Source organism: Ochlerotatus camptorhynchus, unplaced genomic scaffold, assembly GCF_037179485.1.
Source record: "Ochlerotatus camptorhynchus isolate MF236.1 unplaced genomic scaffold, CSIRO-AGI_Acam_v1.1 ptg000062l, whole genome shotgun sequence".
NCBI classification, from domain to species: Eukaryota; Metazoa; Arthropoda; class Insecta; order Diptera; family Culicidae; genus Ochlerotatus; species Ochlerotatus camptorhynchus.
This window is the reverse complement of record NW_027040552.1, coordinates 8,410,244-8,435,123: the sequence shown is the minus strand read 5'-3', so window position 1 is coordinate 8,435,123 and position 24,880 is coordinate 8,410,244. Positions and strand designations below refer to the sequence as shown.

General features: G+C 40.7%; 1 protein-coding gene across 1 annotated transcript; it reads right to left on the bottom strand.

The window, feature by feature from the left end:
• Positions 1-3,502: 3,502 nt before the first annotated feature.
• LOC135717588 (uncharacterized) lies at positions 3,503-21,502 on the bottom strand. Its single transcript, XM_065239718.1, has 3 exons — positions 20,977-21,502; positions 20,597-20,904; positions 3,503-3,550 (listed from the first exon to the last, which is right to left on the bottom strand). The coding sequence occupies exons 1-3, from the start codon at positions 21,500-21,502 to the stop codon at positions 3,503-3,505; spliced, it is 882 nt and encodes a 293-aa protein (XP_065095790.1).
• Between the last annotated feature and the right edge of the window lie 3,378 nt (positions 21,503-24,880).

Here is a 24,880-nt window from a genome sequence, read left to right as displayed (position 1 = left end):
GACAAGATAATCTTAAATCCACCAAATTAATTGGATGGCACTCAGCGGGGGCAGTGTCGGCGCAAGGTGTCACCTGTTTACCTAGGTTTGCACATAAAGCAGTCATCGTAAAGCGCTGCCGCTGCTAAACAGGCTGGAAACAAAGGAGTTTGAAGTTTCTCAAATAATATAATAGGTTTTTTTTCTTCAGACACAACAGGACAGATGAAAATCTGCTGGAGGGAAGCACCGTCCGTCGGAAAATAATAGCTCTGTCCGGTTTCGGGACAAGACAAGTTAACCGGGAGCACAAATTACGCCTGCAAGCTAGGCTACATGATTTACTCGTTCCTGAGTTTTGTTTAGGGTTGCCATGGTGAGAGGGTTTTAAGTGATGTGAAAATGTTGATTTGTTGAATTGACGATGATTTTTTTTAATGAGCTAACCAGAAAAATTAAAGGTTTTATGTTTAGAAAAAGAATTTGTTATTTTTATTTTTAAATATATCAGGAAGAAGACGTCAACACCAAATCACAGCTTATAACTTGCGAACTTAACTCGCTTTTGGACCAGATAATTAGTGTTCCTGATAAACGCACTCTTTGGATAACGAACGAAATCCAAACTGCAGTCGCCTTAAAGGATCTAGCCGGTTTACTATATGTGTGAAATCCTAACCGTGTGTGAAACTACATCTCCAAAAAGAGCCGGGCTCGCCATAATCGTCACAATTAAGAAGCTATGCTGATTCGCAGTATAACCAACAATCAATACGACACTAACGATTTTAAATTGGCTCACCACTTTAGTAGCCTATTGGTCCCAAGCAAACGATTAACGTACCCTATTCTAGTTGAAATTCTATTACTACACTATGTTTGTTTTGATTCGCTATGAAAGTTTGACAGATAACATCAGGGGTGTGTGGATTCATGCAGAACATGCAGGGGTGAGTGAAATAGCTTGGGACTGCTTGGGACCGTTGTTCTGGTACTGAGTGAGCCAAAAATAATAATGATTTTCTTCGGGACCCAGTGGTCTTAGAGTTACCTCTATGGTATAACATCGATCTTTCACCTAAGCAGCTGTGCTGCAATTTGAGGAGAAAAGGTATTCATCACAATGCCGAGAATTCCACCTTGGAGGAATTTTTTGCAGAGCAGTTGAATCAGCTTTTTGCTGAATGTTACCAGTTGTCATATCATAGGACAACTGTAGCGCTGCAAGCGAACGCAGAATTCAATTGATCATCATCAAATGTGACCGAGGGGTGATTCCAGTTCAGACGAACTACTGTCAACAAGGTCTGCAGGAAAATGTATGAGATTGGGATTATCGCGAAAGGGACGGATGAGATTCCGTTTCGCTGAACTGTCTTTCCGGTTTCTCATCTTTTGTGAAGTAATGAATCCATTGGTAATAGAAAACTTTGAAAAGCTGCTCGACCAAAATAATCTCTAATAGTGATTCCTTTCTATAGCTCCTCTGTAAATTCAAGAGCCACATGTGAAATGTATGTATATGAAATGTATATTTACAAGCTTTTTGTAAACAATCCTTTGTAGGCCCTTTTCTCGCCAACCGAGGGTCGCCCACGCAAACCAACAACATAATCGGTAAGGGGAAAGCTTCCCCTACCCGCTAGTGTTAATTGTTTGCGTTGATGTCATATGGGTGGTGAGAAAAGGGCATAAGAAGGTTTGTTTACAAAAAGCTTGTATACCATTTTCACATGTTGTTCTTGAATTTTGATCTGACCATGATCGAAGAAATCCATGGATTACCATGGCTGTTTCCTCAATTTTTGGAATCTCTTTTCACCATGTAAGTAACGATAAAAGTTTTTTAACAGCCTTCAACTATAAATGCTTCCACTGGATTTGGTGTATTTAATCAAGTTCGTAACACCTTCTATAAACTGCAGAAACCATGATCCGTACATACGTAGTTGCGGAACTCGCAGCTATATCATACGCAGTAGAGCGAATTGCCTTACTACCATCTGAGCATTATTTCATTTTTACGTATAGTTTTAGCTCATCGGAGGCCGATGAAGCACTCCTCACCTCATATATCCTGCCTGAAATACGCTTTGAACTGAGTGCTTTATCTAACTGCTCCTATACTATGACCTTAGCTTGGGTCCCATCTCATTGCTCAATTTCGGGTAATGAGAATGCGAACTCGTTGGCTAAGGCGGGCGATATTTTAGAGCAACAAATCGCCTTAAATGAATTTTTCTCCATTGCTCGTCAGCAAATCCTCATCAGTTGGCAACACAAATAGAACGATGGTGATTTTGGAAGATGGTTACATTCTATTCTCCCACAGGTGTTGAACAAACCGTGGTTCAATGGGTTAAACATGGGCCGCGACGTTATACGCCTTATGTCAAGGCGTTTGTCCAATCACTGTTCATTAGACTCGCGTTTCTATCGAATTGGGGTCTCAGGCAGCAATTTATGTGCTTGTGACAGTGGTTATCACGATATCAAGCATGTTGTTTACTATGCACATTACCTACACCGTGTTGCCAGATCTGAGTTATTCACATCTCTCAGGGCCCGAGGAAAACAACCTGTTAGAGATCTCTTGGCGAGCCTGGATCTCGAATACATGAATTTATTTTATGTGTTTCTGAAACTGACCGATTTGAGTATCTCGCCTTCCCGTGTTCCTCCAAGTTGAAGCTCCAGCCCTTCCACCATAGTCCGTTTTTTGTGTTTCGGTACATTTTTCTTCCGTCCGAAACAAAAACTAAATTTCGGCTCCGTAAATCTACAGCGAATGAGACTGGACAAATAAACAAACTATAAAAAATAGCATTACAAATTGTCTCAAACCATCATTTTTCGTTTTTCGTTTTGGTACCAATAAATTACAAATTACAAATAGTCAAAGCAAGCAAGTACGCGATTGGTTGATTGCGGTCTAAAACATTGATCTATTTTCAATAGGTTTCTAATAATAAATTACTAAATTCTATAAATCAATCGAATTTTAGACTAAATCTTAATCAAATGATGTGATAAGATTTGAAATCCATACATAAATGGTCAAATGATAAGCGTTTAAAAGATGGTACTATTTCGTTAAATTTTTTTTTTTTATTTGCTCACCAGTATATTTCACACATGGTAACCTCAAAATACCCAATATTGACTACAAAGTAAGCATTTTTGAGGGAGACTAGGACTACCAATTATATGAGTAAAAAGATTACCCATTTATAAGTATTTGTCACTCACAAATGAATACTTACTACTTATTTTTGTAGTTGTAAATACTCATAAATGGATAAAATTTTACTCATTTTATGGGTAGTCCCAGTTTCCCTCGAAAATGCTTACTTTGTAGTCATTATTGGGTATTTAGCGATTACCGTGCAAATACGTGGTCCTACGTTAACCAAAGTATCGGTACCGCCCAATACTGTCTTGGAAAACGATCGTTTCAAGTTGTGCTTGTTGCATATCTAGCTCGCCACGTTTTGGAACATCCCAGACCAGAACGCGTTGCCACTCAACCCAGTCGCGCTTGCTGATTCCTGTCATCGTAGTCGTTCTGGCCCTGTGGTTGAGAATGGTGAAGGGGTCTTCCAACCTTCTACATCAGGCAAGTATGCGTTTGTTGAAAACAGTTCTTCTCCTGATCCGTCTCTGTATTCCAGAGTACCACCATGCTCGTTTCGGCTGATCGATCATTCTGCAGACCTCCAACCGACTTCGTTCGACCGCCTGTTGATGTATTACCAGAACGTTCGTGGCCTGCGAACAAAGATTGATGATTTTTTCCTGACTGCCGTTGACTCTGACTACGATGTCATAGTTCTTACGGAAACTTGGCTCGATGAACGCATTAATTCATCTCAATTATTTGGCAGTCTATTCACGGTATTTCGAAACGACCGCAACCACCAGAATAGTACCAAATCGCGTGGGGGTGGCGTCTTGATTGTGGTATCCAAACGCCTAAGCTCCTGCATCGATCCTGCTCCAGTTTGCACTTCTCTAGAGCAGCTGTGGGTCAAAATAACGACGCCTCGTAGATCAATAAGTATTGGCGCTATGTATCTACCTCCAGACCGGAAATCTGATTCGAGCAGCATTGCAAACCACATCAGTTCGATTGGTACCGTGTTCTCTCGACTAGAACAAAACGACCTAGCTCTGATATTTGGTGACTACAATCAATCTGGGCTCTCATGGAACGTTCCTGCAAACGATCTTCCTAGTATTGATGTTCTTTGCTCGAACATGCCCGCATCATGCTGTGATCTTCTTGATGGTTTCAACCTGCATGGCTTAACGCAAATCAACTCGATACTGCATAGCAACTCTCGGCTGCTTGATCTCGTTCTGGCCAACGAAGCTGCAGGACTGGAATGCTCTATCCTAGAAGCCCCAGAGCCAGGAAGTTTCCATCAACCTATCTGTTCCTGTTCGCTACGATAACCCCCTGTTGATGTACACGAGCTCGACTTTCGTAGAGCAGATTTCGTCGCGCTGAGTCACTCGCTTGCCCAGGCAGATTGGCAGTTCCTTGACACGTGTTCATCTATTGATGAAGCCGTCAACTACTTCACTGAGGGCGTTGGCCGGGCAATAACTGATTCTGTCCCACTGAGGAGACCCTCTCCCAAACCCGCATGGTCCAATGCTCGACTACGGAATTTGAAGCGTCTGAGATCGAAGGCCCTCCGTAAATACTGTCTTACTCGTAACCCATTCACCAAACGATTATTTTCAGCGATTCAGCGAGCAACGAATATCGCACATATAACCGTATTCTTTACAAGAGCTACACAAGGCGTGTGCAGGCTAATTTACGGCTTAATCCAAAGCAGTTCTGGTCATTCGTGAATACCAAACGAAACGAGGAGGGGCTACCAGTCGAAATTCACCTGGATGATAGAATCGCCAGCAATTCCCTTGAGAAATGTAATCTTCTGGCAGAACATTTCAAAAGCATTTTCAATGACACTACGGCTTCGTTGTCCCAAGCGGTGAGGGACACTCCCAGTGATGCTTTCAATTTTTCGATTACCTTGGGTACAGTAAACCTCGTCGAATCCGCCATCAAGAAGTTGAAATTTTCTAATGCTGCTGGCCCTGACGAGATCTTTTCAATCATCCTGAAGCGATGCTGTTCAGAGCTTGCAACACCGCTTTCGAAGCTGTTCAATATTTCATTACAGCAGGGGGAGCTCCCTACGCGTTGGAAATCGTCATTCATGTTCCCGATCTACAAGAAAGGAGACAATAGAAACGTCGAAAATTACCGAGGGATCACATCACTCAGTGCCTGCTCTGAAGTTTTTGAAATCATCATCAACGACGCATTATTCTCTAGCTGCAGAAATTACATTTCTCCTAACCAACATGGTTTTTATCCCAAGAGATCAGCTTCAACAATTCTAGCTCCGTTCATTTCTTTATGTCTTCGGAGTATGGAAGCTGGAGCGCAGGTGGACGTTGTATATACAGATCTCAAGGCTGCATTCGACCGGGTTGACCACTTGATACTGCTAGCTAAACTTGAAAAACTCGGTGTATCCCCGGGTTTAACTCGTTGGTTCAAGTCCTATCTGACCAATCGGGAACTTTGTGTTAGAATCTGATCAGAGCAATCGGACTATTTTACAAACAGCTCCGGTGTTCCTCAAGGTAGCAACTCTCGGCTATTGCTATTCTCGATTTTTGTGAATGAGGCCAAACTGATCCTCCCAACTGGTTGCCGATCGTTCTACGCGGATGATGTGAAGATCTATATGATTGTTCGTAGCTTCGCCGATTGCTTGCGGCTTCAGCACCTAATCGATACTTTCGAAGAGTGGTGCTCAAGAAACTATCTCACGTTGAATGTACAAAAATGTAATATTATCTAATTTCATCGCAAGCTGAAACCAGTGGCATTCAACTATACGATAAATCACCAACTTCTGCAACGTGTGGACAATGTTCGTGACCTAGGAATCACGCTGGACTGCGCCTTAACATTCAAGCTTCATTACTCGGGCATCGTTGCGAAAGCTAACAGGCAACTCGGGTTCATTTTCAAGATCGCTGACGAGTTTCGCGATCCTGCCTGTCTAAAAGCTCTATACTGCTCTCTAGTGCGATCGATCTTGGAATTCAGCTCGGTAGTATGGTGCCCGTATCAAGCAGTTTGGATAGCGAGGATTGAATCTGTTCAAAGGAAATTTGTTCGGTATGCCTTTCGTCACCTTCCTTTGAATGACCCTGTGAACCTTCCGCCGTACGAAGATCGTTGTCAACTCCTGGGTCTTGAAACATTAGAACATAGGCGGACGATTGGTCAGGCCGTGTTCGCAGCGAAAGTATTTATTGGTGATATCGACACTCCAGGAATCTTGGCTGAATTCGAAATCTACGCACCTGAACGAGTTCTTCGGTCGAGGAGTTTCCTGCATCTTGGACCTCGTGCTGCGAACTACAGCTTGCATGACCCAATACGTTTCATGTCTGGGCGTTTCAACGAGTTTTACGAGTTTTTCGATTTCAACTGTGCAGCGGAAACCTTTCGTCACCGTATTCAACGCAGACTTCTGAGAAGGTGAGTAGCTGTCCATTTAATGAACACGTGAAGGATTGCGCTACCTGTTTATTTTTTTGTTTCCGGTTCAACTGCATGACGAGGACTTCTACCTGATTCACGGACAACTCTATGCCATAGGAGGATAACTTTTTTTATGCTATAGACTTGATTAATGTTCGTTGTAATTGTATTGTATTGTATTATTGTGATTCATATATTTCGAAAAGATATGGGGTTTTTACGCCTTTTCTAGGCTTTTTCCCATCAGGCTTCATTTAGACACGTTAAGTCCGATGAAGAAAAACCAAATAAATAAAAAATAAATAAATATCTAGATATAATAATATCGATCATATCGTTTATATCGAATCCCTGCTGATCCCAAGTAACATTGGAAGAATTATCGAGGTTTTAAAGCATGCTACAAATCTAAATCACGGTTTTCAGAACCCTTATAAAACCAAAATTGTTACTTGGGATGGGCTTGGTAAAGGTCAAAGCTGACAATCCCCTACACATGTAAAACAGTGCACTATAACGGGTGCTCAATAAAAAATGAGATTTTGTCAGCCACATAGCTAGTAAAAAAAAAATTTTCAATGAGTTCAGTATTTTTTTATTAAAAACAAAACGTCAATGTTGGAGAAGGGGCCCTGGTCAGCCGTACGACGCAACTTAGTCGCGATGCTCTCACAAGAGCGCTGGACGGCACTGAAATCATTCTCATTTTTTATTGAACACCCGTTATAAGAGCTCCCCACTATTGTTAAACCCTCTTTCATGTTCAACCATCGAGCTATCAACAACTGTAAATAATTTTAATAAATTGTAGTATAAACCCAACCTCTGTGCTATTTGAGTGCCCACGCAATCCGAAAACCATAACAATTTTGGCAACGAGCGTGTGGAGAACAGCGAACAGTTTCGAGTTTTTTAAAACGCGGTTATTTTGAAGAACACCCCAAGCAACCAAAAGTTCGGATAAAAGCCCTTTTTTTGGCTTAATCAGCTATTCGAAGGATTATGAAGAGAATTCTATTCAGCTTACTTTTTAAGTAGTTAACCGAACTTCCAAGTTCACATTCGATGTTTATGCTTCTAACAGAATGCTGTTTCACTTTTAAAAAGAACTTGAAAGTTCATAAAAGGTTCGTTTAACTGTTGGAAAGAATGCTATTCAGCCCAAAAAGAAAACTTGAATGAAATCAACAATCCAAAATAGAAAACAAATATTATTTTGCTGCTTACCACGTTCTCATCTAATTTATTATGAGCTACTGTATCGTCGGAATATAAATGTTTGTAATATGGTCAAATATTTAATTTAATTCTTTTATGGGGTGGCTTCTCAGTCTTTTAGTAGAAACGATTAATTTTTTACGTTCCCGACGTATCGACCGTTTGGTTGCGGCCTTTCTCAAGGGTTACATTACAACCCTTGAGAAAGGCCGCAACCAAACGGTCGAAACGTAGGGAACGTACAAAATTAATCGTTTCTACTAAAAGACTGAGAAAGTCACCCCATAAAAGAATTCCAATCAACCAGTCGAAACCACCATTAGTATTAAATTTAAATTACATGTTTTTAAATTACTAACCGCAATTCTCGAACTCGAGTCCTCCTCTTTGAAACCGAGATACATACCACTGCTCTATGTGAACGAAGTGGAATATCATATGATTTTACTCGATGTGTAGATTTCATTCATAAAAATGGTTTTCAGAGTAGCCAAACCTACTTTCAAGTTCCGTAAGAACTAACTTCAAAGTCTCTGATTAGTTCATGTAGAACATTATCTGAACTTGAAAGTTGCTAAAAAGTACATACGGAACTTATTGTTAAATTGCATCGTTTGACATTTGACAGCTTGTTTTCTTTTCCGCAGAAGTTTTCAGTAACCTCAAAAAGTACGAATCAATTTGACTTAATGGTTTTAAATTTACCTGTTTTGAGACTTGTTTCATTCAGTAAATCATCAAGGTTGTGGAATGCAAACCTCAATGAAATTTATTAAAATAAAATATATTTTTTACTTACAGAAATGCCATTCGCCGTGGTAGAAACATTGAACGCTCGAGGCTGTAAGGAGCTTTCGGTCGTTCCAGATCAATGGCTGCGAAAATCAAAAAGTGGACACATGTTGTTCTGGCCAAACGCAAACAGTGCCGCAGAACAACATTTCTAAAGTTGCTTACAAGTTCAAGTCAAGGTTCAAGTCGAACTTCCTTCGAACTTATCTAGAACTTTACGTGTACTTTAAAGTCTGAAAGAGTTCAACATAGATTAATTGTGAACTTTCGCGCTGCTTTAAAGTACGGTTAGTACTAAGATTGAACTTGGTGTAAGAGGTTCGAAACAAGTTCTTTATTCACTTTTTGTGAACTTCGCAGTTCAAATAAACGGGAACAAGAAACTTCTGTTGAATTTTCAAGGTTCCAATAAATATTGGCGGTACTTTAAAGAGCATTAAGTTCTGTTTGTACGTGTAGTGCCTTGTTAATCAGCAAGAAAGTTCCACGGAACTAAATTTGAACCAGATGTGAACATTTGAGTTCGTTTCTCAAGTAAAATCCGAACTTTATGTTGCTTGGGACGTGGTGTGAAACGTACGGCAGTAGTAACGGCGTGAAGAGCCACGATGTGTTAGTCCGACACGAGTGAACACTGATTTGTTTGAGGTTAGGATGCCTGGCGACGGAAAGCCAGATCCGCAACCGGGTTCGTCAAAATCCGGTGCGATGAACTTCGGTATGTTAGATTTCCAAGGTTACGAAGAACGGATGAAACAGCATTTCCTCCTCTATGACCTACCGGAGCAAAGAAAAGTTCCATTCTTGCTCACGCATTTGGGAATGGATACATACGCCATTTGAAGAAGTTGCTTCAGCCCGTGAGTTCGAGTACGAAATCGTACGAAGAGCTAGTGACGACCTTGAAAAGGCATTTTTGACCAGATGTGAACAAAGTGTCTGAACGTTACCGCTTCTATCTAGCCGACCAGAAAGCTGGGCAGGCAGTTATGGAGTATGTAGTGGAATTGAAATCGCTAGTGGAAAAGTGTGAGTACGGTGAGTTTCTGAAAGAAGCATTTCGGGACAGATTTGGGTTCGGGATTTTCGATGGAAGGCTTCGAACGTACCTTCTGAAACAGAAGGACGTGTCCTTCGACAAGGCTGTTGAAGTGGCATTGACGTGGGAATAAGCGAAAAAAGACAACAAAGTGCGCGATGGTGGTCGATCGATCGAACAAACCGTTTTGTCGTGAGCAGGAGCAAGGGAAGTGTCCTGCTAAGAACTGGAAGTGCTACTCATGCGGGAAGCAAGGCCATGCGGCGAACATGTGCTTTTCAAAACCGAATCGGGGTTTCAGCCAGGTATTTAGGTAGAACCAAACCGTGGGGACAGTTGGTGCTTGATATGAGTTGGCAACAGAGTTGACCAGCTTGCGGATGCAGTTGAATTCCCTTAAAGATCGGTAGACGATTTTGTTGAACCGTAGTGGGGTAATGACGGAAGTGATGTATGTTGAGGGAAAACCTGTAGAGTTCGAGGTAGATAGTGGGGCCTGTGCGACAGTGATCAGTAGTAACTTGTACCGGAATCAATTCTCTCATGTGCCCTTGTTTGGTGTGAGAAATGATTTTTAAACCGTAACAGGGGAAGGTTTGAAAATAATCGGTGGAAGTGGTCCGGGCAAAACGTTAGTGCTTGTGGTGATCGAGAGCGAAAATTCCTTTAGACTGCTTCTTGGACGAACCTAGATGGATGTACTATGGCCGAGCTGGAGAACGTCGTTTAAGGAATGCGTGAGTATAAGCTCTGTTGACTATTCAATTGTTGATGCCGAGATCGTCATTGAAAACAAGGTGACTCCTATTTTCCATGCCGATTATTCCTCACCCTTTCAGCAGCGTCTAGCTATTGAAGCGAAGCTGAATCGTCTATGCGAAGAGAACATTTTGAGATAGGTCTCGTCGGGAAAAACGAGTTGAACATCTTATTCAGCCGCTGCCGCTGCGTCATTTCCTGCAGCTCCGAAACCAGTGGACGTGACTTCCGCTTCCTACCATGTATGTTTATGTTCGTTATTGAAGGTTGTGGATGTTTTTTGGATGACGTCCTTATTGGAGCCGGTAAGTTTGAAAAGTGTAGGGAAATTTTAGATACCGTATTAGGTCGTTTAAATCACTATAATGTGAAGATCAACGTGGATAAGAGTCGGTTTTTCGAAACGTCGGTTGATTATTTAGGCCATACAATTTTCAAAGACGGCTTGAAACCAAATCAGAGCAAAGTCGACGCGATCGTCAACGTCCCCGCGCCAAAGAACGGGTTAATGAACTATTACGCGAAATTCATACCAAACGTTTCTGCGGAGCTGAGACCTTTGTATCGCTTGCTTAGGAAAGATGAAAATTTCGTTTGGACTCGAGAATGTGAAGATTTTTTTTTTTTCGAGAATTAAACAATTGATTTTAGATAACAACGAGTTACAATTGTACGATTACTAGAAGCCGATTGTCACCGGGAAGCTTTAGCGATTATTTTCGCGGTGAAACGGTTCCACAAATACATTTACGGTTCCAAGTTCAAGCTAGTTTCCGATTGTGAAGCGTTAAAAGAGATTTTCCATCCGCGTAAAGGTACGACGATTGTAGCGACATCGAGACTTTAGAGATCGGCAGCTATTTCATCAATTTATGAATACGAATTCGAGTATAGACCAAATCGGGGTTTGGCTAATGCAGACGCATTATCGAAATACAGAAATTGAGGAATTGTCAATTAATAGACTAGAGGACTATCCGGATCTACCGTTGAAAACGCGCGACGTGGCGGATTTTACTGCTAAAGACGAGGTTCTTTCACTGGTGTATGAGTTCGTAATGTTAGGGTGGCCCCAGAATGTTCCAGAAGAATTTAAATACTATTTAAAATTTAAATGTTTGTTTTACGGTGATCGAGTAATAATACCGAGTAGGCTACAGTCAATCGTATTGAAGATGTTACACGCGAATCATGACGGGATCGTGCGCGGAATGATTTTAGGTAGAAGTCTGTTCTAGTGTAGAAACATGCAGAGTGACATTGAGGATTTGTTCAAGAATTGCGTGGTTTTTGATCAAAAAAAAAATGTAGCAGTTGAGAAAGATACACCAAAGTGGCCAAATACAACTTCTCCCATGGAAAGGATAAACATTGATTTCTTGGCGTTCGAAGGTAAACCTTTTCTGATGATTGTAGACTCATTCTCAAAGTTTATCGATGCCAAATTGATGAATGGCACAAATGCGAATCAAGTAAATGGAAATCTTGAATTTACCGAAAGAAATTGTGTCTGACAACGGACCTCCATTTAACTCATTTGAATTTAAAAACTATTGGAAGACGCGTAATGTAACCGTGACAAAATCACCAGCGTACCATCCTCAGTCAAATAGTACAGCTGAGCGTGGGGTACAAACGGTTAAAGGACTACGTCTGTGATTTCTATACACTTTGTGAAATCCGGAAATGGAACATGTAACAAAATTATGAAAGATCTTGAACGTTAATAACTCAACTGCCCCTGGACCAATTTCAGTAATTTTATCACCAATCGATCAGAAATATTTCTACGCATCTGTCGAAATGTCACTATTGTGAAACTGTTGCTATGATAATTAAAATTATCATGGATTGCATGCGAAAAGCGATTCCCTAGCACAGATTTCAAAGTTGAATTTCATCCTGTCTCACCGAACGGTGTATATTCAATCACCGCGTGGTGAGTGGTTTTGTTCTCCAGTATACAACGCAACGCTAGCTATCAAGGCTGCACTCAACCGCTGATCGGATTCAGTTCCAATCACCGTATGTGGTGCTGTCCGGTCGTCGGCATCAGCAGCAGCAGCAGTAGTGCTTTCGGCGCGTGGCGTTGAACATTGATCTCCAGTACACAGCGAAAGGCTGCCTGCAAGCAGCAAGCTGCACCCCACATAAGCATCCACAGCCGGAGGTAGAAGCCACACCGCTATTGATCGGAATAAGTAGCTCTTCGAGAGTCGCTGTGGGCTATCTATCCCAAGCGCGTCACCCTCATTCCAAACAACATACAGCTCACTAGCCTCATCTGTGTGTTTAACGCCCTAATAGCTCACCATTACTCAACCATCACGATAAAACGGTCCTTTTCCAGGACCACCATAAATTTGTTAAAAAGTATTTTTTGGACATTTGTCAAGCTCATCAATCGGATGTCAGTTCCCATATCAAGATAGAGCTGGAATTAGGGCATAACAGCTTTTGTAAACAATGACTTATTTCGATGATGTCTTGAAAGTCAAGGCTCACCCAAGCAAATCAACATAATCAGGTAGACATTTATTATATAAGACAACGTAGTCTTACGTCACAATTGCGTGCAACCCCAAAGGACTGTCCCTTGTAGTTTTTTGAATAAGCGCCTGTTGGATCAACAATTTAATTCGTTGAATTTGTCGCGAAAACTGAATGAAATACTCGCTTGGTACAATAGTACCACATCCATGTCACTCAATGAGTTGATTTTACGTTTTAGGCCTCGTACAATGTTGACTGCAGAGTTGCGACCTATCGCAATCACGATCGCCAAACAGCTGATGGTAGTAACGCTTTGTACATTCCTATCAATGTGTTCGTCGAAGCTCTCTCCATGACCATCCATCAAGTTGACGAAAGAGGTAAAAAGCAACTGGTAAATGTCGTCTTCTGTTGTGATCCATCACCGATCTGATCATTCCCGACAATAACGACACTCATCTGTGCTCGTTTTGAAGCAGTTGCTGCTTTGCTTGCTTATTTGAGTGTGTTGGTGAGTGAGCCCAACAGCTTCCGTTTCATGTTGCCTGCTTTGTTTGTAACTCACACAGTCGCGCCTGCCGAGACAAACTTGGAATGCGTAGGCATTGTTTTAATTTTCTTCTGTCGTTTCGCTTTTTATCATGATCGTTCTGCAGAAGTCTTCACTGTTTTCGTTGTGCTTTTCATCATCAGCAGAGAGTGTAGCGTTTTGCTTGTGAGCAGCGACCATTACTGGTGATGGTTGTTTGCCATTGGCGTTGACGGCACCGTCGAAAAATTTGCTCTTCCAGCAAATATAGACAGTTTCCTATGGGAATTTTCGGTGGAGTGAAAGGATAGTACAAAGTCCGCCATGTTTCACGCACAGTCTGACGTTTGCTTATGGATTTTCTCATCGGAGTAAAGAGCTACAGAGTCGCTGTCAACGCTAATGGCTCTAACTCTCACTGCGTGACAAAACGATCTGTCAGCGATAGTCGGTTGGTGCGAAGACGAGTGTCACGTGAGTGTCATAATATTTTGCATCACTGGTTGACTGCCCTTAATCCAAAATTTCATTCTACGGTTGCACAATCTATTCAAAACACCAAAAAGGTAAGATTTGGTGATTTAAAAAAATAAAGAATTGCGTACGATAGTATTGTGGTTCATAGTAAGAAAATCGATAAACCCCTTTCAAAGCAAATATTTTAAAAAGGGGGAAAAGGTCATGTATAGGAATAACTTGAAATAAGTTATCAGGTGGATTCCAGCAGAGTTTTTTTTGTACAAAATAAGATTTTTGGAAAATGGATACATAAGAAATGTTCATGTAAAGCAGTTAAGACATCCGAGCTCATTTGTTAAAGATTATTCAATAAAAATTCCTGAAAATAATGAACAAAAATCAAAACATAAACGTAGGAGAAGCGAATCAGAAAGCGAAGTACAAGTTTCAACCCCAAAGTATTTGAAAAGAAGAAGTGTGTCTATGAGCGATGTTATTATATACACTACGTAGATCAGCTAGAGAAAGTAGACCTCCAATTAGATTCAGATTTGAAGATTTTTGATTTTGTAAGCTAGCAGAAGATAATCAAAAAAGGGGAAAATGTTGCATATCTAGATATAATAATATCGATCATATCGTTAATATCGAATCCCTGCTGATGGGCTTGGCAAAGGTCAAAGCTGACAATCCCCTACACATGTAAAACAGTGCACTATATAAGAGCTCCCCAGCGTAGTATAAACCTAACCTCTGTGCCAATTGAGTGCCCACGCAATCCGAAAACCATAACAGTACTGGTATCGCACCGGAATAAAGGATCATCCAACACAACCGTTGGTGTTATGGCTTATGACAGAGGTGCTAAGCAAGTCGTCATCATGAAGACCACTATTCCACTCAGCCATAATATCGAAGAAACCCATGGTCAAGTACTTCCAATTGGCCGCCCTGGACTTAAACGAATTGGGGATTGGCATCGATAACGAATACGTACTTTCGGTAACCGGAATCGTACCAAAGAAGCTGCTGGAATCTTAAACTAAATTCTTTACTTCATACTGGCAACATAAGTTTGTTGAAAAATACAAACACATGTCTGCTCTCACTCATAGTTTTTCACACGCTTTCCTTCCTCGTATAAATAACTATACGCCAACCCTATCCGTACCATATATGCATACACCTCCTCCCAGCTCACCTACGCTACGTGTCCAAGCCCAAGTACATTGTGCTAAACAGAGGTGGGAATAAGTGAGCGCTACGTGATCTAATCTAGCAAATTGCGCCCTGCAGCAAAGCTGTCTTTCTACTAGACGCGGAGAGTGTTCTTGCAACCAGAGTGTTGCAGGAAAGTGTATAATCAAACAGTTGCACACGTCGTTGAACTGAGCCAAAAATGGCCACTACCAAATGGCTTCGATCGGTTCCCACTTTGTTTGGCGGGGGTGTTCACTGTACCGGAGTTAGTCGACCCATCAATGAGTCGTTTGAGTGTTTATGCAAATTTCTTCTTCCTTACATCACTGCTGATATCAGAATCTCATATGAGGGTAGAAGAGAAAAATTTGATCAGCAGAGTTGATAAAGGGCAAACAACGGGGGAAAATATTTTTCAAACACTCCCATTAAAGCCAATTTACTCCAAATCCCATCATTTTCTGTATGAACTTACCCGGTCATAATTCAATTAATTGAAACTGCAAGCGGGTTCTGGCCCAGAGGTGGGAATGGTTTTTATGGTCTTTCACCCGATTAAGTTAAACGCTACTACATTGTGTTAACTTTTTTCGGCCACAGCACGAGAGGAAAAATCTCATCTTCCAGTAAATTTGGAGATTGTTAATATTTTTTCTCCTTCTTCCTTCGTCGGCGTGTTTTGCGTTCATCCACTTCTTTATTACTTGTAGGAACTGTTACTGGTTTCCGTTTCCCCTTGCTCGAAAAAAAGAACTTGCACTCTATTCTAATTTTCCACCTGGAACATTTTTTCTCGCTCTCATGTCCCTCTCACCCCAGCTCGTAAAGTCTCGCGTAAATTGTAAATTATTAATATTTGCCTTCCGAACCCCAAACTGCGCAAATAGAGCAGCACAGCAGTATTTTTAATAATCTCCAACTGGTACAACTGGAAATTAATTCTAGCCATGAAGGATATATCTGTTTTCTGTAGCCAATTTCCTAATGAATTCAGCGAAAAAAAAAATCGAAAGACGAAACCATTCCTTCCAAGAACTGCGGCAGGGAAGGGAAGCCACCAAATCCGCGAGTAAAATATTTATTCAGATTAGGAACACATTCCTCGCGCTTCAGCTTTCGTCAGAAGAGCTAAACAAAGTAAAGAAACAAGACAAAACAAAAAAGAACGGAAGATCCTTGTTACCCCGTTTTCCTCGCCCAAAGGCAGATGACGGGGCGGGTTGGTAATGCCACTGTCCGGTTGAGATTCTTCAACCCCTTTCGAGAGCATTTGGGCCGGTCGGTGGACGAGAAAAAACCAGGAGCGGAAAGGGGCAATAAAATTAATTAAGGATTAATTAAATGACTGAGTTCAAAATCAAGAGCGAACGGTCGAAATTGGCGCGACTTTCGAGTTTCGACTCTGTCTCTCGCACTCTTCAGTCTTTGGCGGAGCGTGAGATTCTAATTAAACGTGTTGTTAATAAATTTTACGCTTATTTAAAAGTGGATGTTTCGCTCGGATTGGCATCAGGCTGAAGACTTCGCTGGGTGGGTTGAGGATTTTTGGGTTGGAAGTTTAGAGAATTTTCTGAGCCGATGTGGTGGGTATGACGATGGATTTAAAGTTGCTAATAGATTCTTATCTGATGGTTATTGGCTAAGTTTGGACAGAAATTACGATAGTGTAAATAATTAACCTAGTAGAATCACGTTGCTTTCACTCACTTTGTTGGGGCCTTTTCTATCCAACCCACAACATCAAAAGGGGGTAAAAGCCTCTGGTTGAACATATATTTTGCCCGGTGGCGAAAATGGGGTCCATCCAATATCCTGTCCTTCATGATGTCTTACGGGAATGTTATGGCCATCGTTGGTTGCACAAAACACGGGTTTTACATTACACTGACACTTCACAATAAAACTAAACTACTTTATTTAACGCACAACGTATTTACGTTTATACATTGATATTGGTGCCCAAGTTGGGCCCTAGGATCCGTTTATCATACCAGGCAGATTGCAACTATTTATCTAATTTCCTACATGAATATTTCCTGCATCTACCCGATCACCCCGTATGAATCATGACGCCACCGATCTTTCCAAACCTATCGATGATGTGTATCTTCTCTTGTTGTCCGTCGCAGAGAGTAGTGAGTTTGTCTACCCAGGGTTGTATCCTTGGGTGGGTGGTATTAACGCTGTTCCCAAACACACTTTACAAAACGAAACTTTAACGCGAACAAAACGAAACACTTCCACTGTAATCTCCGGTTCGGACGAAAGTGAAGCGAAACCGTGACCCTCAGATTAGGGAAGGTGACCTCGGCCGAACTTAACGGAAGTTCGATTTTCCCGCGAACTTCTTCGAACTAGATCGGCAATGGGAGAGATTATTCCGATCGCTGGTCCTTCGTCCAAAGCCAGGTGTAGCCACAACTCTCTCTTTTCCCAACTTTCCGAAGATTTTAATGAACTTGGCCTTGGAAGAAATTGCACAAGGTTGACTGGCTTTACTCACGAGGCATTCTATTTTTATAGTAGATCGACCAGTGTCGTTTCGCTACTGGCATAGTTTTTGGCGTATGGATTAGATCTATTTCATCCTTTCGTTGTGTACTGGAGAACACCACTACTCACCACGCGGTGATTAAATACATACCGTTTGGTGAGACCGGATGGAATTCAAATTTGAAATCTGTGTTAGGGAAAGCACTTTTCGCAGGCAATCGGTGATTCCTTTAAATTTGTCGAACATCTTAACGGAATCTCTTTATGAAGAGCTTTGAGTGGGTTGGTTTATTTCCTTTAAATAATAATAATTGCTTATGTTTTGACAGATACGCGTATTTCGTCTATTACTTGCAGACTTCATCAGTGCTAAGTACTCAACACCACTGAAGAATCCATCTTTTATCAACGAGTTATATAGTAATCAACAGGTACTGATAATTTTGAATTATCATAGCATCAGTTGCACATTCGTTCAATTTTCAATGGTTACATTTTGAAAAAAAAATGTTAAACGTTAATTGATGCGCAGAAATATTTCTGATCGATTGGTGATAAAATTATTGAAATTGGTCCAGGAGCAGCTGAGTTATTAACGTTCAAAGTCTTTCATTATTTCGTTACATGTTCCATTTTCGGTTTTCACAAAGTGTACCCCCATATATAAATCACAGACGTACTCCTACGTCAAAACTTTAAACCTTACCTTGTAATAAGTTAAGGTTCAATTTACTTTGATGCTTTTTGGAAAATTTCAAAAGCAGTTTTTTTTTTACGCATTATTTCAGATTGCAAAAAGCTCGCACTATTCGATTCCTCTTGATATTTTACACGAAATGGCGCGAGCTTTTTGCAATCTAAAATAATGTGCCGAAAATAACTGCGTTTGAATTTTTTAAAAATGCATCAAAGTAAATTGAACCTTAATAAAAGAAATAGTTTCACGCAAAATCGTGTTCTGTTTTTCAATGTACGGGCAGGCTTCCAAATAGTACTGCCTTCTCGCGACAGTTGGTTTATACCTGAATCGACTGTTGCTTTGTGTGCTTTACTACCGCTTGCTACCGTACGTTCGGATCTGAATCCGAAGTGTATTGGCAACAGCGCACGCACGAACGAATGAAAGCTGTATTAGAACAGTCGCATATATACCTGCTTTGTTAAAATCATCGTGCTTGGACTGTAGTGAACCAAATGGGCTGTATGTATACATTTCTTTATGACCAGGTTTTCAATGTTTCTGTCGCCACGACAGCCTTCACAAACCGACGACATCCCTCAGCTTACCCAAGTCGGCTGTCACGAAAAGGCTGTTACGAGATATTATATACAATTGATATACGGCAGTGGAGTATGGAAGAAACCCAGATTTGGTACAGTCACTGCTACGCCAGCTTTGCTGACACCGTCGTGCTTTAAACGTAGTGAGCCGAATGGGCTGTTTCCATTGTATTATGTCTACTATTTCGTTGATTCTGTCGCTGGGACAGCCTTCACTACCCAAGTCGGCTGTTACGAGAAGGCTGTCACGAGATTAGCTAGGTGACTAGGCCTATAGCTGTGCTAGCGAGCGACAACTACGAATGACTCGTGTTTCCCAATTCCTACTGGGTAGGAAAATACATTTTTTGGATGGAAACGCGCATTCTATTCTGTTTTTGGCTTTCCATTTTGGAGATCTGTAATGCCAGGCGCCCACTGGTGTTGCGCCGATGTGCATCACACAACTGTGAAAACATCATGTCGAAATAGTGTGACGTGTGGCGAACGTCAACATGATGACAGCTAGCAGATACCACACCTCCGCCACATCAGTGAGCGCGTGGCTAAAGGCAGGGTGTCCGCTGTTTTTTTTTTTTTTTTTTTCTTTATTTTTGTGATTTTTAGCCGTAGGCTAGTTCATCACATTTGATAATCGAGGGTCAGGCTTAGGGCCTGCCTCGAAAGAAAGCGTTTCAGTCTATCATTACATAACGTACAACTGGCTCTGATTACCCACCAAAAGGGACAGACAACATTTTAAAAAACTTAATGTAAAGTGGGAGTTACAACGGGACTGTGGTGAGGAATGGATGCGCGAACAAGGTAGAGCTCCACCGTAAGAGACAGTGCCCCAGTCCGGCAGAGATACCCCGACGGCAGGAAAATAGGAAGGTGAAAGAACACGGACAGCGCAGCCCACGACGAGAGGGCTAGATTTGGTTGTATAGGTGAGCGTCCTTCAAGAATGCAATCAGCGCAGTCAACGTCGAGGGGTCGTTGCCAAGTAGCTCCCTGATGCTCTCTGGGAGTCGGTGTTGTTCGCGTAGCCTCTGAAACTCTGGGCAGACACACAGCACGTGTTCCACCGAGGCAGGGATGCTGCAGATTGGACAAACCTTGTGGAAGGGTGTCCCACCAAAATTGTGGGAAATCCTCGCATGGCCGGTCCGGAGTCTTGAGATAATCCGCTGGTCTTTGTACTTGTGGCTGTCTTGCCAAGGTCGTACGGTTTCTTTGATTTTTCTCAGGAGGGTGGTGCGTGACTGAAACCATTCCTCCTGCCAGGCTTCCATGATGATAATCGCAATCCAACGCCTGACGTCTAGGAGTGGTACGTTCCTGGTGAAGCGGGGTCCGGATGGACCAGATCCCGCCAGCCTGTCCGCTGCCTCGTTTCCAGGAACACCGCAGTGCCCGGGAATCCACGTAAAAATCCGCTGTTGTGGCGGCGGTGTGGCATCTGCTAGAATGTCAAAACGACATGCCGACGTTCACCTTACGCCACACAAGATCAACATGATGTTCTGATATGTTGTGCTATCATAGAATAGGCGCCCAGAAGGATCTAGGCACTTTAGAGTAAAATCAAAAAAGGCGTTTGTTCAGAATGCCAGAATAAGAGTTTTGGCCAAGTTTGGCTCAAATCGGTGGCATCGATCACAGGTGGTGTACCTACTTGAGCCGGAATAACCCATGTGCAACTTTAATTTCACTAACACACAAAAGAAATTTTTTTCCATCTACATACACCCTTGGTACTCAAGCGGCAAAAATAAAAAATAAATAAACTTACTCTTGTTTCCTCCTTCTCCTCCAAAGTTAGAACAGATGATGAGATATAATTAAACCTGGGATCGACTAACAAAGCAGCTTTAAAGGGCAAATTTTGTTGAAGTTGCTGTAGTCTTGTTTGCAACGATGTTGCTAGAGATTTGGCCAATTCATTCATAGGCTGCTGCTTAACTTCCATCATGCAACGAAGCCAGTTGATGTAGAAATCTCCCAAAGACATGTGTTTTGCCTGCATCTCTTTTGTGGAAACATAAACTGGTTGCAACGCGTTTTTATAATCATGAATGTAATCCCAATGCTCCGACAGATCTTGAGTAGAATATAAAATATTATAAAAATATGTGAAATAATTTTGACTATATGTCAAACCAGTTAACTTACCTAGCTCCTTAAACTGCTTCCCTAGATCTCTGTAAAACTCCTCGTTATCGTAAAACTTTAAAATCATTTCGTAAATTCCTCCCCATCTTGTTTTGGAAAACAATGGTGGGAGAGGAATATTTTTCAGATCGAAAGAAGGTTTATAGGCTGTTTTCCGGCAATTTTTGGCCACGGTGGTTATTCTGCGGATATGGTTATCAGTGTGATTGACGACGTCCGTCACTGCCAATTGCAAAGTATGCACGGCGCATCGTACAAGGCTGACTTTAGTTGACAACTCATTGATTATATCATTTAACAGCTCATCATTATCTTCGTAATTATCATCCTCATCGTCTAACATCAGTTTTTCAGCACTTATGACTTGTACGTACTTGTCAAGTTCTCTGACGGCCGCTAGCATGTTCGCACCGTTATCGCACGTCACCGTAAAAACCTGATCGAGCGCGATGTTGAATTCTCTCAGAACTTCTTCTATTTTTTGTTTAATGAACTTGGCAGTCTGTCGCTCGTTCAATTCAAGCATTGCTGTTGAAAAGAGAACAGTTTAAAAGATGAATCCTTAACTTTTTGCAGTTACGTTACAGTTGAATTTCTTATAAGCCTGCATCTAGTTTGATTCATAACTCCAGCGAGACTAAGCAAACCATTATAAAGATTAATCAAAGTTTGCTGGCACTCATTTGCTACAAAAATATTTTTCGAAATTATTAAATCATTAAACATTATGTTTTGTAGTATAGATTGTAAATTAATTGTTTGTAATGAGTACCTTCATAAAAAATACCATAAACATATGTTAACCCATATGATAGAACTATTCCATAAATGGTTTTGATGATACCCGGAACACGTCGTTAAGCAAAATAACTATAACAATTTTATTAGGGTAATCATTAAACATTTTAATAAAATTTTACAATTTGGAATATTTTAAGTTTTTTTTATTATAGCGTGTAAACGCCAATTCTGATCGAAATATCATTGAAAACTGTGGCTGTGTTAGGGTTATTATCATTTTCTTTAAAATAATATGATTAATTTCGTTAGAAGCTGAGATTTTTATTTATTTGCAATCACATAAATGTTCTTTACAATTTGCAACCATTTCATTGAAAGATGGAAAATATGTTTATGTTATAACTGTCTATTTTCTTTAGAGCATGTAATTATTTAAAATAATTTTAATTTATTTGAACTTTGTCCACAGGTAGAGTTTATGGTTTATTAGTTTATGAACGAAACAGAAAAATAAAAATAAAATATAGTCGTTAATTTTCAGAAAAATTTTCGTTGAAGCTTCCGGATTTTCCCAGATATCAGAACGAGGGAAAAGCAACTAGTGAAAAAAACGCATGAACGATGGATGCCAACAAAAGTATTTCAGTTAAGCGAACTCAAATTTGTGTAGTTGATTTACCTAGAATTGGTTATTTATTCTTAGCAATTGAATCTTAGAAAAAAATTGACGATATGAATTGAAATCCATTTTACGGAGTAACGATCATGTGTTCAATTTTTTTTGTATAACATGAATTTTTATTATTTTTAATAGGTTTATGAGTCATGGATTTATGAATACTTTTATACGAAGTCCAGAAAAATCAAAGAAGTTAAACTAAAATTTTGCAATCAAAGATTTCACTAATCGTCCCTTCTTCCAGTGTTTTTTGTTGTTTTTTTGTCGAAAACATTTTTCAGATTATATGTTTTCAGGACCGTTGACGAGCTCTCAACACTCACGGTTTATGAACAGCTCCTAATAAATTGAACATCCTCATTTTTCCAATCAGGCTCTAACGGATTTAATGCAATAAGAAATAATTTAAATAATCAAACATACCGAGAGTGCGGATGACTACTCCTTGACCGTCATAGAACTGTGCGTTAATGCCTAATACGTGGCGGCCATGACGGGAGGCTGAATCGATTTTCAAACACAGTAGTTTTGCTTTCACTTCCTCGCTGATCTTCTTCTTAATATGCTCTGAACATACGTTTAAGTGCATGATCATTTTTGCGGAATTGAGAGTCATTCCTAACGAGTCGCAAATGGAATCTAACAACATCTTAAAGCCTTTTGACTCTATTTTGCTGACGGGCAAATGTTCAACTCCCTTCATCCGCACCACTGCTTCCACTACCGTTTGTTGATCGATCGCAATCCCAACTTTCGCTACTCGCCGTTTTTTTATTAGAGCACTCTGTCCTTCTTCATCCTTAAACAAACCGCGCGCACGTGCGAGCTGCGCATGCTCCGACCTTAGATGTCGAATAAAATTTCCACAATCTAACCTTTGCGTCTTCTGCTTGTAGCGACACTCGGAATGTTCATCGATTTTACAAATCAAAAAACCGTTCTCAAGTTCCATACAACCCTCCGCGATGCTTCTGAATGACCTCTTTTTTCCACGCGTGTCATCTTCACCTGCGCTTCTATACACGCCACTTTCACGCGCGACATTTTCTCCTACATCACTTCGATCCGCACCACTTTCAACTCTGTGCGGATCTGATCCCACATTACCGCCATCACTTAGATTCACTTCACACAGATTGGCCGCGTAACGACCCGCGTCAACCTCATTAACTTCATTCAAGTCCATTTCGGAAGTTGCTGATAAATTCGTCGAAAATTAGGTATAGAAAAAAAAAACCGTACGCACTCACCGAAGAACAAGCTTAATCTGCTGCTAGAGACCGCGCTTAGTTGACGAATGGAGAAAAGGAATGAAAATTTGGCAATGGACAGCACTCATCAATAACCGAATCAACTTCGGTGTTGCACTGGCAGAAGTTATACGAAGAACCACGACACGAGTAACACGACTAACACTAACATCATTAACGACAGCAGCAACGAATCAGCAGTATGACGAAGTGTATGTCAATCCTACGAAGAACGTAATGATTGAGAAACCGAGGTTGTCGTTGACGAAAGAATAATATATTATGAAAAATAGCAAGCTGTCGCGTACAGTACAAGACGGCAACGTTGCATGTCGTATGACAGCCTAACTATGGGCTGTCATGGATAGCTCACTCAGAAGGCTGTTAAGGTGATACGGCACGTCATCCAACAATGGCTGTCCCTACAATCATTAAATAAACGTGTTTTGGTATGCGTACGAAAGACATCTTCCTACAAAACAGTAAATTACTAATTACATACCTTAAAAAATGGGCCTGAATTGTATGAATAAGATCTGGATACATATTTTGATACTTTTCCACCAAAATATTGCCAATTCCTTCACGCATTGGTAATATTTGCATTAAAATGTACGATCAGTCGATTTTGTTCTGCCCAGGGCATCAAATTTCAATAACTGTTTTCACTAGTTTTCACTTCTCAGAACCACACTAAAAACAATTACGACACGTGCTTCTACAAGCACTTTCAAGTTAATTAACTTTTAAAGACGATATTAGCTTAAATAATATCATTTGCATCGTTAAAAATGCGAGCCGCGAATAATTTTGCAAGCTGAAACTGTTTTGTTTACCTTTTTTCTACACACCGCATTGCGAAGGTGTGTGTACGAATCATATATCATCGTATCCAGTGTTGTCGATTTAATTGAATCAACTTGTGTAAAAAAAAGTAAAGGGTTGTGTCCTAGACACGACCGCAGTATGACGTAGAACCACACAAAATTGATGTTTTTCATGCATTTTTGACTATTATACTTTATCTTAAAATTTTCAAGTATTTCAATGTTTCGGTTATGGTTGACTCAAAACAATTTACACATTTTTCTTGACAAATATCCATGTGAAATTCTACATGATTTTCATTTGACCACACATAAACAGAATCCACTCAGAAGTACACATGAAATTTACACGCAAATGAATAGTATGTGTGGTCACGCATGGTTTTTATATGTACATATTGTAAGTA